Raw genomic sequence first — 26,643 nt, 5'->3', positions numbered from 1 at the left:
TTCAGTGTGCAGATTCATTAATAACGAAAAAAGTAAAAAGCGGAGTTAATCCTTTTTCTGTTAAAGGAGATAAATGAACTTCAAAGCAGAGCTCAATTATTGTTGGCTTTCTTAAGGAAGATAAATAGAATAGGAGAGAGGGGGAAGAAATGCAAAAGATGTGGGACACTGAACTTCACAGTGTGCTCAGTACTGACAGAATAATATTCAAAAGATATAGAACCATCAATCCATATCACAGACTTTCATGTCTAACACACAGTTGCAATTTTTCTTTTTGCAAAGCATGGGTTTTCTTGGCCGAGCATCTTTTCCAGGAGAGAAATAGCTTTCTCTGCAACAGTGGACGATTATGACAGTGATGATGGTACGTCTGGCCCTCTGCCAGGCTAATGATGAGAGAGGAGTTGGGGAGGTGGGGGTGGTTGTTTGGGTGCAGGGGGAGGGAATTGTGTCTGTCAGTGAGTGTTTTCAATTTGTATTTTTTTGGTGCTGGGGTGTCTCTGCGTGTGTGTGTGTGTGTGTGAGTGGGATGGGAGGGCTTAAAAGATTAAAACCCCATGCCTGGCCACAGTGACGGGAGAAGACCCCTCGTTGGAGTCTCTCACCACGGGGGGAGGCTTCTTCAGCGGCGTCCCATTTGCATGGTTCCCTGTCCTGCTCGGGGAATTAGCCTTTTTCTTTTTGCCATTGTCCCTCTATTCCCCCCTTTTCCACCTTGGAGAGAGCGCATCCATCCAGCGCTTGTTTCTGAGGCAGACAATGGAGTGAGGAGTATTTAGGACACTTGGCAGGGTAGGCATGTTGGAGGGGATGGGGGACACGGGCTGCTAAGTAGCTCATCCCCGTCACACAGCCACAGGCATGATAGCTCTCCACAGCAAGGTAAGCACTGAGCAGAGTGGCACCGCACAGCCCTGATTGTTTCACTGTGTGTCTAATATAGGGTTGTGTGGTGAAGGCGCTAACGGTTAACCTCCTCTTCTTCTTGACCGTAATGCAATTAACTAAGATTGTGGTGTTTGTGGCTAATTTTATGATTAGATTTAAACACTGCCTCCGTTAATCTTTTACCTAATGTTGTGTTCACACAGACTAATCCAATAAGGGGGTGAATAATAGAGTAATCTTACCATTGTTTGCCATTTTAATTGTAGCTGCCCACTACAGAATAAATGCACTTTGTTCACTCTTATCCTCTAAGACCCTTTCAAAGTACAATCTGAAGCTATTGATTGTTTTTGTTCAGTTTACTTCTGCACACTTTAATTACTGTATATGAAGTCCTCTCCCTTATCTGTGTAGCTCTGCCATCAGCCGTAAGCACCACTCTGTCACTTGGTAATTGCAGTTATTTACAGCAGAGTGTATGGCCATCAGTGAATGGAGAGTATGATATGTAGCCTCTGAAGCGTGTCCCTGCTCCCCCATAGAAAGATCATACAGCCAATATCTTTATTGGACACATGTAGCATGAAGTAATTAAGCTGAATGGTTTTTTCTTCATAGAGGGCACGTCTCCTCTGACCTTTGCCTGTATGGCGCAATTTATCTCACACAATGTGACATATTTTCCATACTTAGATGCACAGAGAGTGTTTCAGACCTGAATTTTGTCTTGAGTGTGATGCAACCACAGACTGTATCGCACTCTTTCATGGCCTTTGCATGAAAGGTCAATGCATTTATGTTTCATGAATTACTGTACTTTTTATTTTATGTTGTCATAAATTAATAGCAATGGTAACATCAGAGTGCAAGGCAGAAGAGGTCGCTGTTAATCACATGGGTTTCTCTTCTGCTCTAAGATTCAGGTCTTAAGGATCGATTGTTTCAGAGAAAACCCAATGTTGGAATTGTTATCATATTCATCTAGTCCGTAGGCTGATGTTGTATAACCTCCTCCTGCCTAGCAATTCTTACTTATTTGGTTAGATTTGTGCATTTACCATAGACTGTTTATAAAGATAGGCACCGCATCTGCACTTCCTCCTACTATCTGTAAATGAAGCCAAAATGCAAAAGCGTCCAGAGTCAGCAAAGTAGCGATCGGGGGATTGAGCCCCGCAGTAGTGATGTCCCACAGATACACGCCCCCGACCAATTGAAAGTCAGTCTTAGCTGTCAATCATGACTTTTCACCCTCAGTTTTGGGGTACGTTTGAAGGTTTTCTGCCTAAGTTACCAACTACCAGTAGATGTTAGCAGATGTTAGCAGGTGTTAGGGACATAACCTCAAGTGTTTTGGCCTTGTAATCAAAGATACAGGCCGAACCTGAGGGTACGCTGAGGCTAAAGGTAAATCTTACTGCCTACTGGCTTGTATGGCAGTAGTATGAAAACCGTGTGGCCGCTCAGTAGATCAGACATCATAACCGCTTTCCCATTTTAGAACATAGGACACGATGGAGAATATCCCTTGTATGTACTGTGCTAATTAATGCCTACCACCAGTGGACATTAGGGACATATCTTCAGTTGTGTAGAGAAATTAACTTAATAATTGTCCTTTGACTTATTAGTGTAGTCCATGTCCCATCCAGTAACATGGAGGAGGCAGTTTTAAAAATATATATATACTGCAGCCAGCCACCAGGGAGCGATTGAGACCCTTTGACTTAACTGATGGGAACAGTCACGTCATTCATTTTTAGATGCAGTCTATGATTTGTAGAAAAATGTAACTCATCACTGTTATTTTTGTTATTTTTTTCATGATCATTTTTGTGAAGGACTCTCACTTTATGCATGTACCCTTTTACTTAGTTTACCAAGTGAAAACATTCGCAAAAGCCAATTACTATACTTACTCATGATAACAAAATTATCAGCTGTCAGCCCCTGCTCCTGGTTTGTCACTCACACTTCAGGGAGAAATTATGGCCTCCCTGCTGCTTGACAGTGGACAAACTGTGACATGATACCTTATGATTAAAGATAGTGCTATTGCACTGCTGCATTTGTTTATATACATTCAGATTAATTCCTACAGCGGTCCAGGTCCAGTCTTTATGGATTGAATGACTGGTCTCATTGATATTCAGGTCAGCAGAGGTTTGTTAGCCTGACTGGCCTTGGGGGGCATTGTGTTGACTGCAGGGGTTTGGATAAATAGCTTACATTAGCAAGGCTGCTTCTTCTCTTCAGAGAGAGAAGGTGGGAGGGAGGGCGAGAGACAGATTGACACAGTGAACGAGCCATGACTGGATCATCTGCAGCTGGATTACATCATGAATAATACTTTAAACTAAGTCTGTCTGCTTTCTGGTTTGGGAAGGACAAAATAACTACAGGAAGCAATCTGTGCATTAGATTGTACACAACAAGTAACAGCCTGAAGCAGTTGTACTGAAATATGTCAGAAGTATTATTTCTTGCAGGGGCTTATTGAGTAGTAAGTAGAAATGTAAAAATAAATCGGAAGAAATCAGGCTAACATTAAGTTCCGATAAAGTTAATCTTTGGCGGGACCACAACACTGCTCCTGAAGCTACTGAAGCGCCTCGTCAGTCCAGCCGATACTTGCGGTGTATCGTGATGTCACATGATGTTTGGATGCCCCACATTTCCTGCATTCGCTGGAAGCAGTTGACCTATTGAAACAGAGTTGGCCAGCTGGCCAATCAGAACAGACTGGGCTTCATCAGTAGGGGGCCCTCAAGAGACAGGAGCTAAAACCAAGCTTAAAGGAGGAGCTGCAGCAAAGGATAGAATGAAGAAAGTGATGCTTTTTCTGGAGATTAGAGCATGTAAACCTTATGAAGTAATAACCAAAGTTAAAATGATGAATCTAAATGTGAGCATAATATGTCTCCTTTCAGTATAAATGCACCTAAAGACCAATCAAGTGACTTTTATTCTATTAAAAACCTCAGCTACTTCCAAAGAGGAGAATCACCATTGCCCCATGAGTGGGAGGTGGAGCTTCCCCTCCGATTGCTGACCACACAGCAGCTGACATAGGTGATTGAGCATGGATAGAATTCCGAACCCAGCTGTTGTATTTGCTTTATGTGGGTGTTGATTGGATGATGTCGCAGTTATGAAATTAGCATTTTAGCAGTGCTGAACAGGGTTTGGAAATGGGTGAGTGACGTTTTGCTTCAAGGACACCATTTCAGTTACTAATTAATACTTGTTCAGCAGTCTGACAAGAGAACATGTAAACTGTGAACTTCCCATTTAAAGTAGTCGTTTATTCAGTTTTGCAGAGTCCAGTCATATGGCTTTTACCAAGTGTTATTCTTTCAAGTGCTGAGCATGCTCCCGCTTAGAAACAGGAGGCCTGTACAGTGGAAAATGAAGAGACCATTTCTGCAGGTGTAATTGTGTGTGTCTTGGGGTCACGGCTTTATCTGCTGCGTAATAGGTTTAGATAGCCTATGTCTGTATCCTGTGATTTAATTGAATCATTCTGTTGGACTTCTGGGAGGAATAAATCTGTTTATCTGAAGCCAAGTCCAGTCTAATTTCCCACGCAGATACAGAACAGAAGGAGTGCATCTCTTAGAGCAGAGGTTAGGGAGACGCAAAGGCTGTCGGTGGCTCATTTCACAATCCAAATCAATGATTCTGTCATAAATAATTCATAAGTTTGTGGTAAAATAACACTGTTTCAGCATAAAAATGAAATGGATCACAGCTTGTGTTTCTTCCCAATGTAAAAATGCAGTATCTATTCACAGTCAGATGTCTTATTACAGCGGATGTGAGGAGAAAGGAGCTGTTTTATAGTTTTTGCTTTTCATTTCAGAACTACATTTCTAAAGTTGGAATTTGATAGCAAACCTGAGCATTGGATTCCCATTAATATACAACATCTATTTTTAGTGTTAAATGGTTCAAATGTTCTTACTCTCTCAATTTAGGGAGGACAGCAACTCTCATCAGGCTCTGGATGAATAAAGCTAAAGAGATTGAATGTTAATTCTCCTTAAACCAGACTAAGTCACCACTGCCTCTTACAGATGATGTCAGACCCAATGTCTCACAGTTTGATCTTAATTTAATCTGGATCAATATTCACTAAAACATTTCTGCTGTATCCCAAAGTGAGTGGTCACTATATACCTCATTAATATTGCGTTCCAATATTTGATCTCATGCTTTGGTTTAAGTGACACACCAGTAGATGCAAGATGAGATGAAAAAAGGAAATCCCACTTTAAACAGTAAGAAATTACAATATATAAAGACTAATTTGACATTTTGGAAACCACCACTACTTCTTTATTTCCTTGCTGAAAGATAGAAGAGAGGACCGATCTGACGTCTGTCTGAGAGCTACTCTGTAAACAGCAGCAGAAGTTTTACACAGAACAAAAACATGAAACACCAAGAGTGTATTCAAATAAAGTCACAAAGTTATTTACCGTACACGTGGGAGTGGTATCACTCCTCAACATTTGTGAAGAATATGAAAAATATTGAACTATTGCTTTAGTATACAGTAAGTCACATTATTATATATCTATGTATTGAACAATTGGTTTATGAGCGGGTATTTTAACTACAGATACAAATCTGGGAGAAATTAAACATACAAACTGTTTTTATGTAGACTCAGAAAACAAACCCAGTTATCACTGTTAACTCCATGAACACTGAGGCTACTACTTGCATTTATTTTTCATTATTGATTATACTGTTTGTTATTTTCCACATGAATTTATCAGTCGTCATGTGAAAAACCAAGATTGGATTTGGCTTTTTCACCCAATAAATGACTGAAACAATAGATTGATTACCAAGACATTTACAGATGAATTACCAGTGGACCAGCTAATCAATTATCCGACTAATTGTTCCAGCTCTGTCCTCAAACTAGAAGTGTTTGCGTCCTCCTGGAATTCAAATAATTGAAACCTAACACATTCATCAATAGTGAGGTGCTGGTCACTGGGTATAGACTGGTTCCGTGGTTCACACATGACTCGGAAGCTGCAGGAGCTGGCACTGTGTCTAAGCAGTGCTCATTTCTCCTTCTCCAAGTGATTAAGACCAATCCAGCGTTAACCCCATCTTGGCTTCCTCCTTTGCAGGATTACTGTGAATCTGTTGTTAATGACTGATTGTGTGTGTGTGTGTGTGTGTGTGTGTGTGTGTGTGTGTGTGTGTGTGTGTGTGTGTGTGTGTGTGTGCAAGGAGTGATGGGGGACTGTTGGAGCAACATCTTGCTTTTGAAGCCGACCACTCTGACCCCTCCATTGTCCCCTCCTCCACCCCTATCCTCGTCTCCCTTCGCCCCTCCTCCCCCACATCGCTAGATCTTCCCCCGCGGATAAGAAAAGACATTTCTGCAAAGTTCCCCCTCACTTGATTATGCAGCTTGCATCAGGTCAAGCGCAGACATGGAAAGGTTCCACTCACTTTCACCGAGACCCTGGTGCCCCGAGGGGGTTACAGGGTCATAGTAAACAGCAGAGATGACAGTATTTTTCATCGAAGTGCAGCTGTAAAAATCCCACAATCTGCCCCGTGCAGCCTCGACTCTGCGTAACTTGATTTCTGATTCCAGAGTTACGATGTTGAGAATTCTAATGGGAGACAGAAGGAGATTGTAATTCCGCCTGCGAAGAAAGAAAGCTGCGAGACGGGGAAAAAAAAAAAACCTTGATAAGAAAAACCACCAAATCAAACCACAAGCAGTAATAGCTCTGGTAATATCCAGGGTGTGAGCTATAGGGGGAGGATAAATGGCCTTGTTTGAGGGCTGTCACGTCTGGGCCCTGTGATTTACTGTGATGACTTGAGCGCTCTCATCACGTGCATTCAGGCTGCTAAGATACGACAGGAGGAGGCCCCATCAATACTGATTATAAGAGCATGTTGCCGTCCTGCGTGCTGCTGGGCTGATGGTTCTTTTTCTTATACTATATCAATTTAGTGGCAGTTCTTAATGGGACAAATGGGATTGGTTCCCTCACAATGTACTGTTATGCTATAACGAGGCTCCTTGTCGTCCACTCTAATCTCCTAAGTGCATCTATTAAGATCATTTATGATTCATGAGTCAGAAGTTATACTTACAGTAGCTGTGCACTGAAGTCAAGAGGGAAACAGCTTCAGTAAACATAATCTTTCATTGTTTTGCCTGATTTCTATTTTATTACTTCTGTGAAACCACATAAGTTCTTCAAATAAATCAATATCAAAAATGAAGCTGAAGCTGGATTTTTTGAAAGAATATAGATAAGAGCAGAATATGGATCATAAGAATATAAAAACAGATGAACAAAACATGACAAATAATTATTGTCAGGCGTCCCTGATTATTGGTCACATATTTTGTATCTTTCAATTGTATGTTTTTGTACATTTCTTCAACTTGTTCATATTTCTACTTATTTTAAATCAAATTTACAGTCTTTGAACAAGCTATACTAATGCTTATCTAACCCCTTTAATTGTTATCTATCCATTACATTAGTCCTTGCCCTCTTTTTTTCTAATATGTGATTTCCCCTGAGTGGATATCTGCTCTCTCTCTCTCTCTCTCTCTCAGTGAGCACTCTCGGATACAGCCAGGAAGTGTTTGGTGTTTTACTTTATACAGCATTTGTAAAGAGTGCAAGGTCCTTCAGTCCATAAGTGTCTGTAATTATTAGTGAGTTGGGTAGTTGTAATCAAAACTCTTATAGCTCTTTTTGGAATCTAAAGATGAAATTGCTTTTGTAGGTAAGAGTGCATTATAGAATAAATGGTGAGTAAGGTTAAAAGCACTGTAATGGATTTAGACAGTTTTTCTTTGAAAGGTTTTCTAACCCTTCTAATGCCATATCTTTCAAGCTCCTTCATAAGTAAGCCTCGATCAGTTGTAGACTACAGTCACTCAGCTCAGTAACCTCAATTATTTCATATTGCGTAACTTTGTTGCATGAATCAGTTATGTTAGTTACCGTTACACTTTTATTCTTAATTAAACTTAGGTATAATTACTTTGTTAATCTTGTTTCTGGATATGGTTTTTAACTATAATGAGCACTTTTCACATTAATTCTATTTTTCTGCAACAACTTCAAGACCCGCTGTATCATATAGAACTGAGCAGAGCACAGTAGGTCTTCGTTCCCCAGCAGCAGTGTTGTTCCAGATTCAAATCAGTGTGTGTATAGTTTCCTTGCTTTCTATAAAAGACCCCCCCCGTCGCACACAAACTGCTCCTTTTGAAAACTGTTGCTAGGATACAGGCCAGTGTGAAAATGAAATCGCCTCTGTATTGTTTTCCCGCAGCTGTACAGCTCGGACATTACGACCAACTTATTGTGTCTGGGGTATAATTGTACAGTATACGTCTGCCCAGTTTTGTGTGTGTTTGAATATGTAGTCTCCAGTGTGGTTGTGTTGGTGTCATACAACGCTGCAACATTAAACCGATTCTCTTCTCTAATCCATTTTCTGCAACAAGCCTCCATTTGTGCGGCGACAGTGAGATCTCAATTCTGCGGTCGCACCTCTGAGTCCCCGACAGCCGACACCTCAGGCTGTGCACAAAGAATCGATAGAATCTGCCTCATGTTCAATTACACTGTAATCAACGCACACCAGTCCAGCACAACCTGCAAGTAAATGGACCGGTTTGCTTAGCTGATGCTCTATGATACCGGTAAAAAAAATACATATACGAGGTGCTAAATCTGGTTCTGAGTTTGAGAGTGTGCTGGTCAATATACACTGGGAAAAAAGCATAGTATAATTATTATCATTATTATTAAAATCATGGTGCAGATGAGATGTTTTCCTTTTCAGCTCGTAAAATATCAAGCGATGTGTGCAATTTACACACGCAAAGTATTTATCATCTTATTCCGTTTACTGTTTCTGTTACTTTTGCAAGTATTTTAGATCAAGTGATCTATTAAGTTTTTAATTGACTTTTAACATCAAATCAAATCAAAAACTCAAAATTTACTGCATCTTAGTTTTTTCCCTCGTTTCAGAATCTCCTGTCGCAGTGTGTCTTATTACAGCAAATTATTTTAAACACATTATTTATAGTATCATTGATATGGAGATTGTCGTCAACCATTACAGAGAGATCAGCTTTCCTCCCTGTCTCAGTGAGTGCTCGTAGTGTTCGTCCACACTCAGACAGCTGCTGCTTTTACAACTGTGTTACTGGGCGCCAGGCTCAGGGCTGGTGTTGCTCTGGTGAGTCCTGGTGTGGTGTTGACATCCCGGGGGCAGTGAGCGAGAAGCGAGATGACTGCTCGGCTAAACCAGTGCTCAGGATTCCTTCTGGCAACTGTCTAAATGTCAATCATGAGGTGTGGACCAATCAAGGAGCTTGGTGCCTGAGAAGCTGACAGGAAGCAGAGACACATCGAACACGCTGCAGCACTGTCACGGTCAGAGATGGTTGTTGTCATGGGTGATGACACCCGTTGATGCTGATACAGTTTTCACATTAATGCTTCCCCATGAGACAAATACATACAATGTTGAGATTATTAATTGGAGAACAATAATCAACATTTCCAGCTTCTCAAGTTAGATGTTGCTGTTTTGTACAAAACCAAATGTTAAGGTTTTCATGGGATGCATTTTTTAAATCACTAATGTTGCTCAACAAAATATAATTTATACAAATTAATATGCTCTTTTCCTTTCTGACAGGCTGATGCTGTTTGCTTGTGTAAATATTTCTTTGTTAGAATAAAATACTATTAATGTCAACAGCCTCTTTTTCTTTTACAGTTTATGTTTTGTTACTATGTTAAATTGTCTGACCTGAGGTTTCATCATATTTCTGCACATTCACAGTTGCCGCAAACAAAACATGTTTTTCTGTAAATCTAACCATCTGTCCCTCTTTGTGTTTTCTTCCCTCTCTTTAAGGAAATCCAGGCAGTCCTGCTAATGTTCCATCAGCTGAGCTTTAAGCTGTAACCCCAGCAGGTGGTTCTCACTTCAGCATCATGCTGCACCTCACCCTGCTCCTCCATCTCCTGGTCCTCTCACTCTCTCCTGCAGGTTGGTAGCACATCAGCGAAAAAGAGAACAGCTTCAGTGAATTAACAGAAAGTGTCGAATGGCGAATTTTTGAGATGGCGGATTCCTGCTGTGAAAGATAAGAAAGAATCATGTCTCTAAAAATCATACTTCACACTCAACCTGTTTTTTTAGACATGGATTCTGGACATTTTCCAGAGTTTGCCTTTCACATATGAGGAACACAGAAGGAGGTTGAGAGTCAGAGGGTTTTTCTCCGGGTTAAATGTTTTCACAGCAATGGGAACATTTCCCGAAAAATGGGTAGAGGCAGTAGGCAGAACATGATGTAAAATCCACTGTGGAAAACAAGTAGACATCTTTGTCGACGTGTTCTATGTGTATTGCACCCCGTTTTCATCCTGATATATTTCTATTCATTTGGGTTTTTTTCAATTCCGTGTCCACCACATATGCTGTCACTCGGACATTTTACAAGAGGTTGGCAGGAAAAGTTCTGGAAAATCTCCGGAGCTACTGACTCAGACATTTAATTTATCACACACAGCCCCAGAGTTCAGTGCATGACTGTAGGCAGCCTCAGCCTCAGCGAGGTGACATCCACGATAATTAGATATAAATATTAAATGTTTCAGTGACCATTACATTTTTCATCTTTTCACAGTACACGTGTACAAACTTGAATTTCTTGTACAGATATATTTGTACACGTTCAAAATCATGTTGTCCTGACTTTGAGTCAAAATAAAAAGAGAACAAATTGTAGAAAAAGCTATCAAGATAGATGTGTAGCTGATGGACCAGGCTGGGCCTTTGTGCTCTCAGAGCTCCCGGAGTTTTCATTGCTTTTTTTTTTTCTGATCTTGCTGTGCAGTCATCTGTGCTGGAAATAAAGCAAAGTGGACAGAAAACAGCGGCCCTGAAAATGACCTGTCTACAAACCATACAACCTCCTCTGCTCCCAGTCCCGCAGCTATTCTCACTTGTTTCAGATTGGATTTCACATGAAGCAAAAAAAAATGGGAGCTTACATTGGGAATTCTGGCTTCACACCTCATTCGTCTCAAACTGACGTTGATTATTTTTTTTCTCTTTTTACTGATATGGGATTGTATTTTTGGCGTTGTAGCTGAGTTCACCAAATATTTTGGCAGCACTGCAGCTCAAGCTCAGAATATCCTTTTGGAAATACCATCACATGCAGCTGTAGAAAAGATAGGGGCAGATAGGCATACATCAACACCACGGACAAGGTTGCACTGCTCACACACACTCTACGTGGTGTATATACTATAACTCAGCCACACACAGATGAGCTGAGCTATGAGCCTGTTGCTCGATCTAAACAGACAGCAGCCAACCAAGAGTCTCAGGCTGTTATTGTGGGTACAGAACATTAGCTTGACATTTTTGTTTAGCCCCAATGAGAATAAATCATGATGGTTAATGTGACGTCAATGCTTTGACAGCAGAACAAAAGTCAAGCCAGGGCTAGAGTACAGAATGTGTGCATGCTTTTTATAGCTGAGCCAAACCAATGCTTAGACTACAACATATAGATGCAAAATTGTTTAACTGTCATATATTGTTGTTTAATCATTTGGTATGATTTATTTCTTGCTTCTCTAAATGTACCATTTGAATCTGGAGCCTTTCAAAGGTCTTTGGGGGCCCCTAGCAAAAAGGACCTGGGGGCTCGAAAAATAGGCGCAAACCAATTCTAGACTTTCTAAAACTACGAAGCTGCAGCTGCAGTGGTTGTTAAGCAATACATCCAATGGATGGCAGCACTGGGTCGTGAGTTTCTGACAACTACGAGGTTGTACCATTTACAATAGAGGCAATAAAAAACAGAAACAGATGTAATTTGAATCAGGAGTTCTTTTCTAGCGTCATGTTTCCAAATGCTGACATGATATCCTCTTTTTTTCACAGATGCATCATTCCATGGGGAGGTACCTGACTTTTATAGAGGTAAGGAAATTCAATTTAGAGCTTCCATCCTACAGTAATGTACCTTTGAAGTCATTCATAAGTGTCCAAAGTTTTGATATGAAGAAAACACTCATAAAATGTTCTACCGGTGCTGATAAGGTTCCAGGGTCAAGGCTGAGTAGGAGGTGACGGAGAATCTTTAATAACCAGAGAGGTCACAGGGTTGACAAGCGATTTATTTTCAGGAACACGTTCTGCGGAGGTCCCCTTGAGGAATTCAAGGGATTCCTCGCTGCTCATTCAGACCATGATAGTAAATACCCGAAATGTGAAAAAATGAAATAAGCAGGATGGCAACAAAATTCATAGGCTCCATTTGATTCACGGTTTTCAAAGCAGAGGCAAACAAGCTGTGCCCATTCAGAAGCAGGTTGATGAGGCCGTGGCCTTGGAGTTCACAGGAGGAAGGGATTCATAGTGATTCATATTCAAGGCCACACTGCGAGATCTGTTTGAGGAGATTAAGGCCAGCTACTTTCGGCAGCTCGTTACCTTATTCTGTCAAAACTCTCTTAGCATGAGAGCTTTTCCTGGCTGCGTGTTTTGAATTTAATTTGATGTCATTTTGGAGAAACACTCCATTGACTGGAATGGCTGTAACTTAGTGCGTCAATGAATGAACAATGCAGCAAAGTTAGTAAATGTCAAAGATAAAATTTCATTGAAAAGTCCATGTCCTCCTTACTTTATAATCCAAGCTTTTGTATTATTTTGAATATTTAAAAATATGTAGTATTAAGAAACAATCTTGAGATTTTGAGAATTAAGTCTTAATATCTCTAGAAAATAGTCATAAATTTACTAAAAGAAAGTCGTAATAATACGCAAATTAAGTTAGAATTTAAGGCTATGTGTTGTTATAGTGGGGTAATATCAGAAGACCAGTCCGTCATTGCCTGTGTTAAAATCAGGAATGTGGAGCATCTTCTTAAGTTATATTTTAGTAAAGGTTTAAAAAATACCAAAATACCTCATCTTTTCTCACATCAGCACCACATTATCATAAATATCAGGACTATGAAAATTGTCTTTAAAAAAAATCTATTTTTCTTTATTTTAATAATATAACGACTTTTTTCTCGTAAAAGTTTGACTTTATTTCCATTCACCACATTACGCTGGTAGTAATATGAAAATTATTCTCAAAATCACATTATTTTTGTATGTCCCTAAAGTACAATGAAAAGTAGATTGTCTGATATGATGGGCTTCAGCTCCCATCTTTGACCACTCCAACCCCTGAGGTGATAAAAGCACACTAGTATCTAGCTGTCAGGATTCGTTAAGAGATATCCAGTGTGACAGACTGCTCCTTTTTCTTTGTGAACAGACCTAATGAAAAGCTATGTTTTTTCTTCTCCACTGTGGCTATTTCTGTATTTGTCCTTCTTGGAAATGTACATCAATGGAGATGGTCTGAGACATTTCACTGTGCTGAGCAGCTGAATGTGGGGGGTCTTTAGAGCCAGGAATTGTATTACAGTTACCACGCATCATTGTGGTGTTTTATGGGAAAATAGAGATACACTTTCACATGTTAAATATTAGGCCACAGCCTGTAGGCGATTAGCGTAGCTTTGCATAAAGATTGGAATTGCGGCTATAGCATTGGATCTGGAAAACAAACCTCATCACCCAGCACCTCTAAAGCTCAGTAATTAACATGTCCTGTCTCACTTGTTTGATCTATACTAAAACCAAAGTGTATAAACAACAATCCAGGCTTTTATGCTGGGTTATGTGCCAAAATTATTATTTGGCTGGGTGTCGCTGCGAGGTTGCCTGGCAACCAGTTGAGGCTCCATGAAGTCTCTGTACTCGGCCAACAAATAGTCCAGAAATACTCCCTATTGATCTTTTCATCCAACTACCGGCAAGAAAGTGAAGAAATGTATTTCCCAAAATGTCCTGCTGTTCCTCTGGATCAGGTTATTTTGCAAATAAGGAAAATCAAATGCTCCAAACCAGCTGATTTGTATTCAATACCTACACACATGTATATACTGTATGTTTGCATAATGTACTGTCAGAGTTCACTGTCTGCATAAGATTTTCCCTTTGTGTTTTTATTTTCTGGGAGGAAAGGCGTATGTCAGCGAGGGGTAAATAGAAAAAGACGACTTGCTGATTTGTTGCTTGGAAACAAATTGTGCTGCTGCATGCAGGTTGGATTTTTTGGTGGAATCAGTAACAAGAGGAATCTTTTTTCCTTGCTGTCGTTCTCTTTCCTTCTGAACACAGATGATTTTCACAGTCTGTGTGTCCGTCACCTCCTGCACAGGTTGACATTATCTCCACTTGTCTAAAAAATAAAGGCACTCTGCCGAATGTTTTTGCTCAGGCTTTATCATTTTGAACATTTTGTCAAACTTGGACAAAGATGAATGCGTCGTCATGGGAGGAGGCCGAGTCAATACCAAGCTCCTCAAAGGTCAGAGCATTGTGCAGGCTGCCTTCCAGCAGGGACACACTCTGCAGAATCTGCCATTAGAACAATCATTTCTTACAATCTAACTGCAATTCAGCATACAGCGATGTTAATGCATCAGTCTGCTATTAAAGCGATACTCATCCCAATATCTTCTGTACTGCCCGATTGGTATACTGACCATACTAAGTAGATTATATAAAATATTGTAAAACTGGGTTTTCCACCAGCTCAGGTCTTAGATCCATGTCCCTGCATCACTTCACATATAAAAGATTCCAGTGATTTCAGAAAGGTAATCAGTGAATAACTTGAGTCGATCAGATTTCATCCTCCTTGTATAAGGATGATGTCCATCTTGCAGAAATCTGCGCAGAGATGTCATTCCTGACGGATGATTTTTTTTGGCTGCTCTTTGCCGAAGGGCTTTCACTGCTCCATCTTTCACTTGAAAATACAGCAACGTTTTTTTCTTCTTGGATTCAAAACAGGGAGATATTTGACCAGGTTATCGTTTCATTACTTTCCTCATATTGCCCGCTGCTGCAGCTGCTCTTTTCAGCCTCTGTCTAACACTTGGTTTTAGTTCCTGGCATCATTTAAAACGAATCTTGAATCTTTAAAGTAATGTCAAAAGAAAAAGATAAATACAGAACAAATAATAAGTAATCGCAAGAAACAACGAAGTAAAAGCCATTCAGTAAAAGTATCAGTCAGACTACTGACGAGAGCTTCACACTACCACCCCCACATTTCACAGTGCTGGACCCCATCTGATCCAAAGAAAATGTATTTTGATTTCATCTCACTAAAGAATGTGCTGATAATATTTGTCACACTTTTTATTTTTATGGTCTTTGGTAAAATCTGGTCTGGCAGTTTTGTGCTGCCTCGTGTGAGTGATGTATTCTTAAATGTCATCGGTAGAGGTTGACTTCATGCAGCGTCCTTCACACTGACTGAGCGGGCACTGAAACACCCATTTCCTCCATAAGTGATCTAGCACGGGGGTAGTCAGTTTTGTTATGTACAGTATGTTATGGACTGTGAAGCCCTCGTAGCTCTGCTCTGTCGCAGCTGCCACTTCAGAGAGTCATTCTTCCTGAGAGCGGTCGTGATGTCACATCTGGCACCAACACTGACCATACCTCTGCAAAAGACCTGCAGGGAATCTGAATAATTAAATATTATTCATTTAATGCAGAAAAAATAAAAAAAAGGTAGATTTTAGTTTTACTCCAGGGACAGTTTTATCTGCCACCATGCCTCATTGTGTGGCTCAGGGGCTTGTGGGTAATTATTGCTACATTGTGCTTTTGGTGCCTCCAGGAGACAATATGCTGTCTGTCCCACTTGGACACTTTCTCGGTCGTGCAAACAGACCATGCGGCAGATGTAGCTAAAACACACAGCTGTGTGTAAAAGTGAATTCATCAGAGGGTTTATGTCCTCCGGGAGTTTGAGTAATTATGTGACTTTCAGATGTGCAACGAAAACGCACACTAACCTGTGAAAACGTTAATGGCATGTAACGTGAAAGAACATGAAGAAACAGGACAGATGGAAGTTGTTTTATGTTTGCTTGGGTTTTTTACGGTCTCAAATGAACATGTCATGTATTTAAAATTATACTTTCTACCCCAATGAATTATTGATGCCTCATTAGAAAGTGAAGCCAGAGGGTATAGCGGGCTCCTGAAATAACCTGCTGTGTGGTATTTCGGATTCAAATGACCGTCTAAACTTGCTTGCTCTTTGCCTGAATGGGAGTCTGTGTTGGACAATGAAGTCTGTCCTGAAAAGATCACTTGCAGCAGGCCCTTGAGACAGACTGCCTCTGTGTGTCTTGGTCTTTCTTCCCTTTTTGCACAGATGTGGCCTGACAGTAACTGTCCTCCTTTTCTTTCTTTGTATATGTTTGTATATGTTTTATGTCCGCGTGGGAGGGAGCGAGCATCTCCCCATTGACTGTTGAGTAAATCATTATTCGCCCATTAAACAGGACAAATAAGTGTATCCACAGTCAATTCAGGAGCAGCTGTGGCTCAGGTGGTAAAGCGGGTCATCCACTACCAGCAGGTTGGTGGTTTGATCACGCTTCCAGTATGCAGGCTGAAATGTCCTTGGGCAGGACACTGAGCCGCCCGGTGCAGCTGATAGAAACAGCTCTGTGGATGTGAATGGGTGAATGTGACTTGTACTGTAAAGCACTCTGAATGGTTGAAAAGACGAGAAAAGCGCATTATAAATACAATCCATTTACTACTCAAGTTGTGCCAAAACAGAGGGGAAGGGAAACAGAGAGAGGCTTTGATCCAGAGAGAAGGAGAACCTTAGAGACACTCTGATTTGAAGAGATAGTAAAACAGAGATTTGAAAGAGGGATGTTAAATTGGAGAGTTGGTAAGAGGTGCTCTGTGTTTTATCAAGTAAAGTACATCAGTCATGTTTGGATTGAAAGAGTTCATGACTCTCAAGGTCTTTTCACACTTGAGTCTGTTTTTTTTCTCCAATCCCTTATCCAATGAAAAATGGATGTAGACATTAACAATAAAAAAACTAACTTGTGAGCTGTATTAGCTTCTCAGATGTCTATTTGGACGATGACTTCGCAGTTATGATGGGTCTGAGTGCTCAAACAACTGTGAAACACCTCTGACAAATGCGGATAACACAGCAAATCGAATCCGATCGGAAAACTTTAACGATGGATGAAAGAGTTGCAGTCGGTGTGTCAATTTGATTGACACAACGTGAGGTCATATTTATTATCAAACATGGAGCAATTTTGGACAAAAATGTGGACTCAGTGTGCAAAGACCTTAACTGAGAGGCTTCGAGAGAAAGATGGATGATTTGAGTCCAAGTTTCCTCTATAGCCGTGCTAGCAGCTCTGTGAGGCCGGTGCACAGCTTGGAACTACACTAATGCTAGTCAGCAGGCTAAAGTTTTGTGTTCTCTGACCTTATTTTTGTTCAATTCTCTATTCGACCGGGGTCTTTTTCTGTGTTATTCTGGATACTTCGGCTTCCTCCCACAGGAAGACATGCAGATTGGAGGTAGTTTGATCTGAGACTCTAAATTGGCCGTACGTGTGAATGTGAGTGAATGGTTCTTTGTCTCTGTATGTTGGCCCTGTTATTGGCTGGCGACATGTCCAGGTTGTACCCTGCTTCTCACCCAATATCTGCTAGAATTAGTCCCAGCCCATTTGCAACCTGTAGGATAAACGCTATAGATTATAGAGGGGTAGTTTTGCAGATGTTTGGTAGTGAAACTTTGACCTGATGGTGGCATTAGAAGAACAATAAAGACATCTCAGTGTGCTCTGGTAGCCGCGTGGTTACAGCAGCAGCCACGTAACTGCAACATCCACAGTTTGACTCCAATCAGGGACCTTTGCTGCATGTCATACCAATGTCATAGCAATCCATCATTCTCATCCAAAGCGACGCAGCAATCAACAGCCCGTCACTGTCCAAGCTGCTGGTAACTGAAGAGTCAAGAGAACATTAGAAGGAAAGTAGGTGTGAAAGTAAAGTAAAAGAAAGAGGAGCAGGGTGCGACAGTGGGATGTAGGTTAGAGAGAAGAAGTGGGGACAGAGGAAAGCCGGAGAGAGTTAGAGACGGACTGACAGAGTGGTGTGTGTGTGTGTGTGTGTGTGTGTGTGTGTGTGTGTGTGTGTGTGTGTGTGTGTGTGTGTGTGTGTGTGTGTGTGTGTGTCTCTCAGGCAGTGGGCCTTATGTGGCCTGTTTTAACACTCCCTCCACCATCTGTCGCATCCCACGTTACAGGAAGAAGGACCGGCGCCAGCCTTCTTCTCTCTGAGTTACACACCGACTGTTATTTCAGCACCGCTCCAGAGCCTCAGCGACTCCAGCACATCTGGATTTACACGCAACGCATTTATCCAACACTCATGCAGAACTACTCCAGTACAATAGGGTCACTGTATTCGCTTTACTCACCCTGTGTCTTTCAATGGTATTTTAATTTCTCCCTTGTTCCCAGAACATAGTTTCTCACTTAATGTGCTGTCCATCAGGCGCACAATACCTATTAATACATATAACATATTTAATTCTCTCTCAGCCGGCAGTAATTCACAGTCATTGCTGGTGCAGTGTGTGAGTGGGAGTGGATCATGTCTCCTTATGTCTTAATTGTTGCGTCATGGTTGGTTATACAGGGCTCAGCTAACCTGCTGGTGTGGTTATTTTACACTTTAAATGTCTTTACTTCCTGAGAGGAGAGGCAGATAAATATCACTGCTTTCAGCACTGAAGTCTGGACATGTTCCTGAATTTATCCAGTGGGGCTAAATCTATGTGAGAACCCTTTTGTCAGTGTCAGTTGACGTTTTCAGGAGCTTTACCTACCAGCCACCTAATGTCAGGAAAATGTCCTGGTGAGCCCATGTGAAAATACAGTAGGAAAATGTCAGGACCATCACAGCCAGCGAGTGGGCGGGTTGATAATGTCTCTAACATTCAGAATCGGCGCATTTTTCGTCCGTTTGAAACGTCTGCTAACAGCTGTCAAAACTCTGGAGAATGTCCGCAGCAAATGTCACTCAGACATTTGCGTTTGCACATACAGCCAGTCCAGGAGATTATCCGGAGTTCAGTGCATATGTCTCAACATTTATAGATCAGGGACAAACTCCAGAAAATGTCAATTTTTACATTAGTGTCAGAAAAAAGGTTCCATTACCGATTCAGTGATTACAAAAGTAATCAGTTTTCTAGATTATTGAAGTCAAGCGCAAACACATTTGGCTGCTGGAATATATGTGATTCTTATTATTCTGCAAAAAATAGTTCATCTCACAGCTTTTGTGGTAGTAAACAGTAGTGAGAATACAGTTTCAGGCTGCAGGATATCATGCAAATAAAAGTCTTTTGTACAGGTTTTCGAAAAAGGTTGCACATTGTCTGTCAGTATGACATTTTGTGAGTAACTGATTCACTCACTGTGTGTAAGCGTCTCTGCAGGCCCAGTGACGAATAGAGGCAGGATATCAGAGAGAGAGAGAGCTTCTCCTCAGTGAGGTGTCAGCTGCACGCTCTTAGAACTCAGACACACGGGGGAATAAGAAAAACACACACACACAGGCACACACACCTTCGCAGCCACGCTTCACATTTGTATGCCTGCAGTCACCTACACACGCTCTTGATGTGGGAGAATCATCAGCGTTTGGGAACATTTTACCTCATTGCTTATTCATAGCTCGGCATTGTGTTTATGTCTTATTCACGCCAAAGCTCATAATCTGTTTTTAATGAGTAATCGGGGCTAATTGTACGTATGTGATGCTGTAAAAGCAGATCGAACCAAGAAGACTGTTCTCTTTGGATTTGCCCGTGCAGCTGCCTCATCATGACACATGCAGCATGAAAAGAAGGGGAGTTGGATTATGCTAAGTCAAGTTAGCGTTTCTTTTCCAGCTCCAAGATTTGAATTAGAGTGTAATAATATCCTATCCACTGGCAACAGATGATCGTGTTTCTGTGGTTTGGCACCTGAGTGAGCACATCTCTGTCACGATTAGTGTGAGGTTGCGATTTGGAATAAAACGCGGCCTCATTGCTCAATGCTCCACAGAGAGTTTGTGTGGATTCAGCGGTGGGATTAGTTGAAGCTACGACCAGGATTTATCTTAAACCAGCTGCTTAGCATTGGAGGTGTGTGAAAACCTCAAACTGTGCTGGAATGTTAAAAGACAGGTCCTCCGCAGTCAGTCCCGAGCTGGTGTTTGCGTCTGAACCCGGCTTTTTTTTAATGAAACTGCTCCAGAAGTGCCAGACGGATGCTCCATCACCTTGATATTTCCTGTTTTTTTTTTACGTCTGACCCAGCTTGTTGTTATTTACCCCGCTCTTGTTTGTGTGTTGTCAACAGATGAAGCCGCAGGTTTCGGGCCAGTGTTTGAGGAGCAGCCGGTGGACACCATCTACCCCGAGGAGTCGCCCGAGGCCAAAATCATCCTAAACTGCCGCGCTCGGGCCAATCCACCTGCCACATACAAGTAACATATGTTCCCCATAAAGTCATTACTACCCACCGGGCATTCTGCATGCCTCCCATCTTTTGCCATCTCTCGGGCTCTACCTATGGGCTCTATTCATAGTGTTTCATGCTACATCCATACTGCAATATTTTCATTCGAAAGCGGCGTTTTCAAACTAAACAATCTTTGTCCATTTGAATCAGTTTCATTCCCCGTCCAAGATCACACGCCTGAAATCGCGTATCAAAAGACCTCTCATACTGTGGGCATACGCGTGTTTGTGTAAACAGGTTCCTCAAATATTATAGTAGCTCGTCTCCTGTAAACATTTGTAATGTTGTAAAATGCAGAATTTAACTTAACAACAGCTGTTAGCAAAAACAACAAGGGTCAGCAATCCTTGTAATTGATTATCCATGTTGCATTCTACACTGGTTGCAGAGGTTAATGCTTACTGGATGCCTTCGGAAAGGGGGTCATGTAATAGGATCCTGATAAATCAGCGAAGGCTACGTCCGGACTGAAATTACCCAATCAGTGTCTTTGTCATAATTTCCAAACTTCTCCTTGTCTGCCCTTACAAACGTGAAATGCATGAGTTTTCAAACTTCTCAGTTTTAGGGGCTGTAAAACTCTGGAGTAGTTTGAACACCAGGTGTATCCGTAGCATTTTCAAACAGAAAAGTAGTAGTATGGATGTCTGCCTCTGAATGACAAGGTCACAAGGATGTTTATCTTTAACTCAGTAGCAATTCTAAGCTTTACTAAGAGTGTGTGTGTGTTAGTGTGTGTGTGTGTGTGAGTGCAGTAGAGGAACACACCATACATTTTTTAAATTGTCCCTGCATGAGCTGCACAAGTCGTCTTATTATACACAGATGTTTGTTTTTTTTCACACAAAAATAATTTAAATGCTAAAATACGTTGCACCAGGAGAACCTTATAACAGATAAGTTGTTCCTGCAGCTGCAGCACAGCCAGCACTGCCATTGCATCTCCGCCTTATTCTGCAGCTCAGACTTTTAAAGATGATCCATTTCAATTTAGATGTAAATGTATGTAAATGACATTGCTCTGCGTCCTCCAAATCAGTTTCACTATCAAGACAGCCCAGAATTAGATGTCAGAGGAAAAATAATTAACTTCCACCACCACTGGTATCGAGTATTTAAGATGTTTCAACTACAGTTCACCTAGTTATGCCTTTTTAAACATGAAATTTGTTATTGCCTTTATATAGAACTATTACCAGTTTATGGATCTTGGTGAATTCTTACAGTGTGCACAGAGGTGTCTTGCAAGAAAGATTAACTGTAATGCTGAATAGTCAGAAACCTCATGCAATTAAGTGCACTTACCTTCTTTGGTCTGGACTTTCAGAGTTTTCTTTTTAGTCTGAACCAAAATAACAGGTATGGATCATTTGAAGTGTGAAAACACTTTTTTGAACAGTTCAGACCAATTGCAGGATGTTGAGACAGCAACAGAAGAAGAAACAGAAGCGGCTCACAGGATTGCCTGTAGTGTTTCCCTCCGATTATATTATGTTGGAACGATGAGGATGTTCATTTGATGCATTCGAACTATAGTGTTGAGTACTGCATCTGAAGTTGGAGTTGCCTGTAATAGTGATACCATTGTGTTAATGAAATTAACGAAATGAACCGGTTCATTCTTTTACTCCTTTCCAAACTGGCGAATTGACAAAACACCAACATCAGACGCCCGCCTGTCTACAAACCAATCTATGCCAAGTATAGGTAGACACAACCCACGTCCTTAATGACGACAGGATGTACATATGTGATTAAAAAAATCTTAAGTGCCCTCTCTGAATTGCTATCTGAAACCAAAGCTTACTGGATCACATGTAAATAATGAAACAAAAATATGAAGCTTGGTTAAATTATTTATATTTTTATTTATTATTATTCTCCATATCATACACTGACACTGACTGCTTATGCTAACTCCCAATTGTTTTCCCTGTAGATGGAGGCTTAACAACTTGCACATTGATCTGAATGAAGAGGGCAGCCTCTACAGTTTAGCGGGAGGCAACCTGGTCATCAACAACCCACTCAAAACCAAACACGAAGGGGATTACTCCTGCATGGCTTCCAACATGTTCGGCACGGTCGTCAGCCGAAAGGGCTCGGTCCAGTTCGGATGTAAGTGCCTCAGATTTGAACCCCCACATTTAGGCTGCAGTCATGTAGTAGCATGCAGACCTGCCCCGCAGCTGTACTTTCATGCATGTTAAGTGCAAAGAAACTTCAAGGGCAACTGGGAAAAGTCATGAGCGGTGTGGAACGTTCAATTTGTGAATGATTCGACTTCAGTTCATGTCAGTGTAGCAAATGTACTTGAATGAACTTTATACAACTTTTGAACTTTTGTTAATGTTTTATGGAAATTAGCTGAAGGAGATACTCAAACGTAAATATGTGATGGTAGATTCTGAGGGGATCTTGAGTCTGAAACTTGTCTCGCAGCTCATTCTCATCTCTGTTCTCTCAGACCTGGATCTTTTCTCGTCAGAGGAGAGGGAGACGGTGAAAGTCAAAGAGGGACAGGGGGCAGTGCTGCTCTGCGCTCCCCCGCCACATCATCCAGGTACAGCATGTTGTGCATCTGCTTCCTATAATGTTCGACCTTCCTCATTGAGCAGCTTGAACATCTGAGTGATTAACATGTGGATGGAACAGCAGTGAAGTAGGTAGCACTGGGTTCCCTCCTAGATGCTGCAGTCCACAGCCATGTGAGTCAGGTGGCCTGAAGACTGTACATTTCCCATTGTACATGGTTTTCACACTATAGATGTCTTATGCTGCACAAATGACAATTTGAGTTATCTGTTCTTCTAGCTGTGGATGTGCTGTTTCCATAGATGTGCAGGAATGTATATTGCAGTCAAAAATGTAACAGTAGCGAAAAAGACAAACGAACAAAAAATGCCAAGAAACTGCTTGGAGTTCTGAGAGTTAAAAAGTAAAAATAAAAAACCTCAGATTGAATCATCCAAACCTTATGCTTTAACAAGCCTTAAATACCTTAAAATATTATGTACTATCTTAGAAAAGTTTAGTTTAGGTCTTAAATATGTTTAGGTAGGTCTTAAATATGCTAACGTTAGTTTAAAGGTTCAGTGTGTAGATTTTAGTGACATCTAGTGGTGAGGTTGTATGTTGCAGTTAAACTCTATTAGATGTTATAATTTGATTGAGACGTATACATGTCTACAGAATGAGACTAAGGTCGGAATACTCCACGTCTTAATTTGATTATTTCTTACTCCGAGATGAGCTTATTTGGGTTAAGGTCATCAGAAAAAGCTGTGTACATGACTGTGTCTTATTCAGACTTTTATTTTAATCAGGTTAATATCAGAATGTAGGCGTTAAGGTTTTTATCCGACTCATGAATCAAACTCCTGAAATTCTGAAATGACCCATGGAAATGTTGTCCTCCTGGTGGTTTGGGATGGAATTGCCGTTCTTAATTTCCTCCGATGTATATTGCCATTCCTGTAAATATTTATTTTCACTTATGGCAATAAGATACAAGAGTTCAAAATGAATCATTTATTTTCATATTGAGTTTTTCATCACAAAGCTGGTTCTCTGATATCTTTTCTATTACTGGTCTGTTAGTGAACTCATTTAATTATTTTTCCAGCTTTTCACACTTTAAACATCGTTACATAAAACTTACTCTTCTTACCATTAACATTCCCATTTTTTAAGCCACAGCCATCTTAAAGCTGTACACATATTTAAATGTTCATGCTGATGCAAATCCGTTTAACACAACAGTCTGAGAGCATTGTTAAGTAATTCTCCACAGCATCAGAATTATCTCAGCAAGCCCATGTGCCTACACTCGCTCTCCATTATGCCTCTCAGCCAGCAGAATTATACGATTCCATCTGAAAGGTCAATAGATGCTTGAATAATAAATTTCTCTCAGCTACAAAGAATGGTGCTATTTTTATTTTGCATCTGCTGAGATTATTCCAATTGAAACAGCTCTCTTCTCCAACCTCCGTGGCTCTTTCCAAAGCTGTTGCTGTGTGTCCACAGTCTTGATTGACAGTGTGTCTCTCTCCCCGCAGCCGAGCTGTCGTTCCGATGGATCCTCAATGAATTCCCCACCTTCATCCCGCTGGACCAGCGGCGCTTTGTCTCCCAGTCCAACGGGAACCTATACATCTCCAAGGTGGACTCGTCAGACACCGGCAACTACTCCTGCATCGCGTCCAGCACGTCCATCTCCAAGAGCGTGTTCTCCAACTACATCCCTCTAGTGCCCCAGGCTGAACGTTAGTACCTTACTTCCTACCACTGTCTTTCCACTTGCTTGTTTCTGACCTGAACGTGAATGAGGATCACAGTGAAGCAGTGGTTTCTGGTTTCATCAGTTTAACAGCCATTGATTTAATATGATGCACATAAAAGCCCAAATCCAAATCAAGGTTGGTTTAATTATCTTGTACCAGATTGATGACAGAATGATACTTGAGCTGCAATAACATGTATAATGTGCTGTATTAATGCAGTGTGTAGGATGTGCTGTGTTTCAATTTATAAAATGAACTCAAGCCCAGTCCAACTATAAAACACGGACATTGATATTAACTCACTACACGCTAAACAGTGCATTGATTTTTTTTTACTCCCAGGCTCTAAGTGCATGTAAAGACAGAGACAGCGTTTGTTTTAAAGAACGAACTGGAACATTAACAGCCTCAGAGACCAGAAACTAAAACTTTGTGCTTTATGATTGTTAACACATAAATGTTGTGTTTACAGAAACTAGTGTAATATTTACTATGAGAAAACGAGGCAGCAGCTATTTTTAACAATCTCCCCGGGGACCTTGCATCAGATGCTTATTTTCATCGTCATTGAGCTTGAAGACAGTTTTACCTGTGGCAAGTGCATCTTTAGTAGTAGAACACAAAAGAAAACAAACTAGAGTGTCGTGTGTCTGAGCCGAGCAGTTGTTCAGGCTTTCTCATGCATGGGAGTATTATGGGATGCCTTTTGGGTATGAAGCGACCTGTATTTCAAGTTTTTACTAGTTTCTGTGTCCGTGTGTGTGAGGGACTGTATAGTTTTGCATTTTGCCAACGGTTTTTGAGTGTGATTGCATTTGTCATAATGAGTTATGTATTATATTTACATGAACTTAACATTACAGTATAATTACCCTATCTTTTTTGCTGTATCTTATGTGTTTGGATTAGGGTTTAAGCATAAACACATAAGTTGGCTTTAGAGAGCAAGAAAAGTGTTTATGTTTTTATTGCTGACTTTTAGGGACCGTAATGCTGTGTGATCTTTAAATAGCTTTTAATTGTTTCCTTTAAATTAAAAAAATGTATGTGAACGACACAGGAAACACTAAGCTTACATTTTATCGTTGGCCCCTTTTTCCTGTTTTCTGTCTAAAATGGAAACCATCTGACACTGGAAAAATCTCTGGTTCGTGAAGTGAACTGTGTTCATCATCACCTGCTGTGGTAACTGTCATCTTCAGTACACAATTTACAGAGAGGTTGAGATGCCAGGAAATCAAAGACACTCCTGGAAACGACACAGTTTGTTTCCAAGTCTGGACTCACCCACTTACACCCCACAGACAGAATCAACTTTACAGGTTATGACTAAACATGCCCACTGAGACTGCAAGAAACAAACACAGTGCACACAGTCTCTAGGACAACACCCCGATGACCCGTGCTATATTTCATAGCACTGTTTGTTTCAGGATTAGCAGCTAGAAGTGGGAGCCTGAGTTATAATACAAATATAATGTTGTTATTCCTCTCAGGTCCCATCAGGAAGTACCCTGCTGACCTGAATGTCAAGTTCCCAGACACCACAGCTCTGGTCGGGCAGAATATCACCTTGGAGTGCTTCGCTTTGGGAAAGTAAGAGAAATGAACAAGTCTATTCTTCTCTCTCAGTAATACAACTACGAGGAAATGTTACCCTGTTATAAGTTTATTTAAATGATTTGTTAGACACTGTCTTTTCTCATGAATGTTGTGAAAATAACCCCGGTTTTATGTCTTCTGTTACACTTGACATCTATTGCCCTTCTGTCCGTCGTGGGAGAGGGATCCCCAGAGGAAAATTCTTTGGCTCAGAATGGTCTTTACATGCGACTCTCAACCCGCTAACCCACTTTTAGAATCGCCGCGTTCTCACTGAGCTAAAAGATTTAAAGTCTCGGAGTGCTGATGACTGG

The 26,643-nt window shown here is 40.9% G+C and overlaps 1 protein-coding gene across 4 annotated transcripts in view; it reads left to right on the top strand.

Annotated features, from left to right (window-relative positions):
• LOC118109724 (contactin-1a) overlaps positions 1–26,643 on the top strand; it is a 73,425-nt gene that overhangs the window by 27,342 nt on the left and 19,440 nt on the right. For 2 of the 4 annotated variants that reach the window (XM_035157064.2, XM_035157065.2), the window contains exons 2-8: positions 9,838–9,972; positions 11,887–11,925; positions 20,280–20,406; positions 22,381–22,559; positions 22,909–23,004; positions 24,503–24,709; positions 26,224–26,323. In XM_035157064.2, the coding sequence (XP_035012955.1) occupies positions 9,918–9,972; positions 11,887–11,925; positions 20,280–20,406; positions 22,381–22,559; positions 22,909–23,004; positions 24,503–24,709; positions 26,224–26,323 (803 nt within the window). In that variant the 5' untranslated portion in view covers positions 9,838–9,917. Of the gene's footprint in view, positions 1–597; positions 886–9,837; positions 9,973–11,886; positions 11,926–20,279; positions 20,407–22,380; positions 22,560–22,908; positions 23,005–24,502; positions 24,710–26,223; positions 26,324–26,643 lie in introns of those variants that run through there. The other 2 variants (XM_035157066.2, XM_035157067.2) reach the window with 2 other exon arrangements.

Source organism: Hippoglossus stenolepis, chromosome 5, assembly GCF_022539355.2.
Source record: "Hippoglossus stenolepis isolate QCI-W04-F060 chromosome 5, HSTE1.2, whole genome shotgun sequence".
In the NCBI taxonomy this organism is placed as follows: Eukaryota; Metazoa; Chordata; class Actinopteri; order Pleuronectiformes; family Pleuronectidae; genus Hippoglossus; species Hippoglossus stenolepis.
The sequence above is the reverse complement of the archived record's forward strand: the minus strand, read 5'-3'. Positions and strand labels throughout refer to the sequence as shown.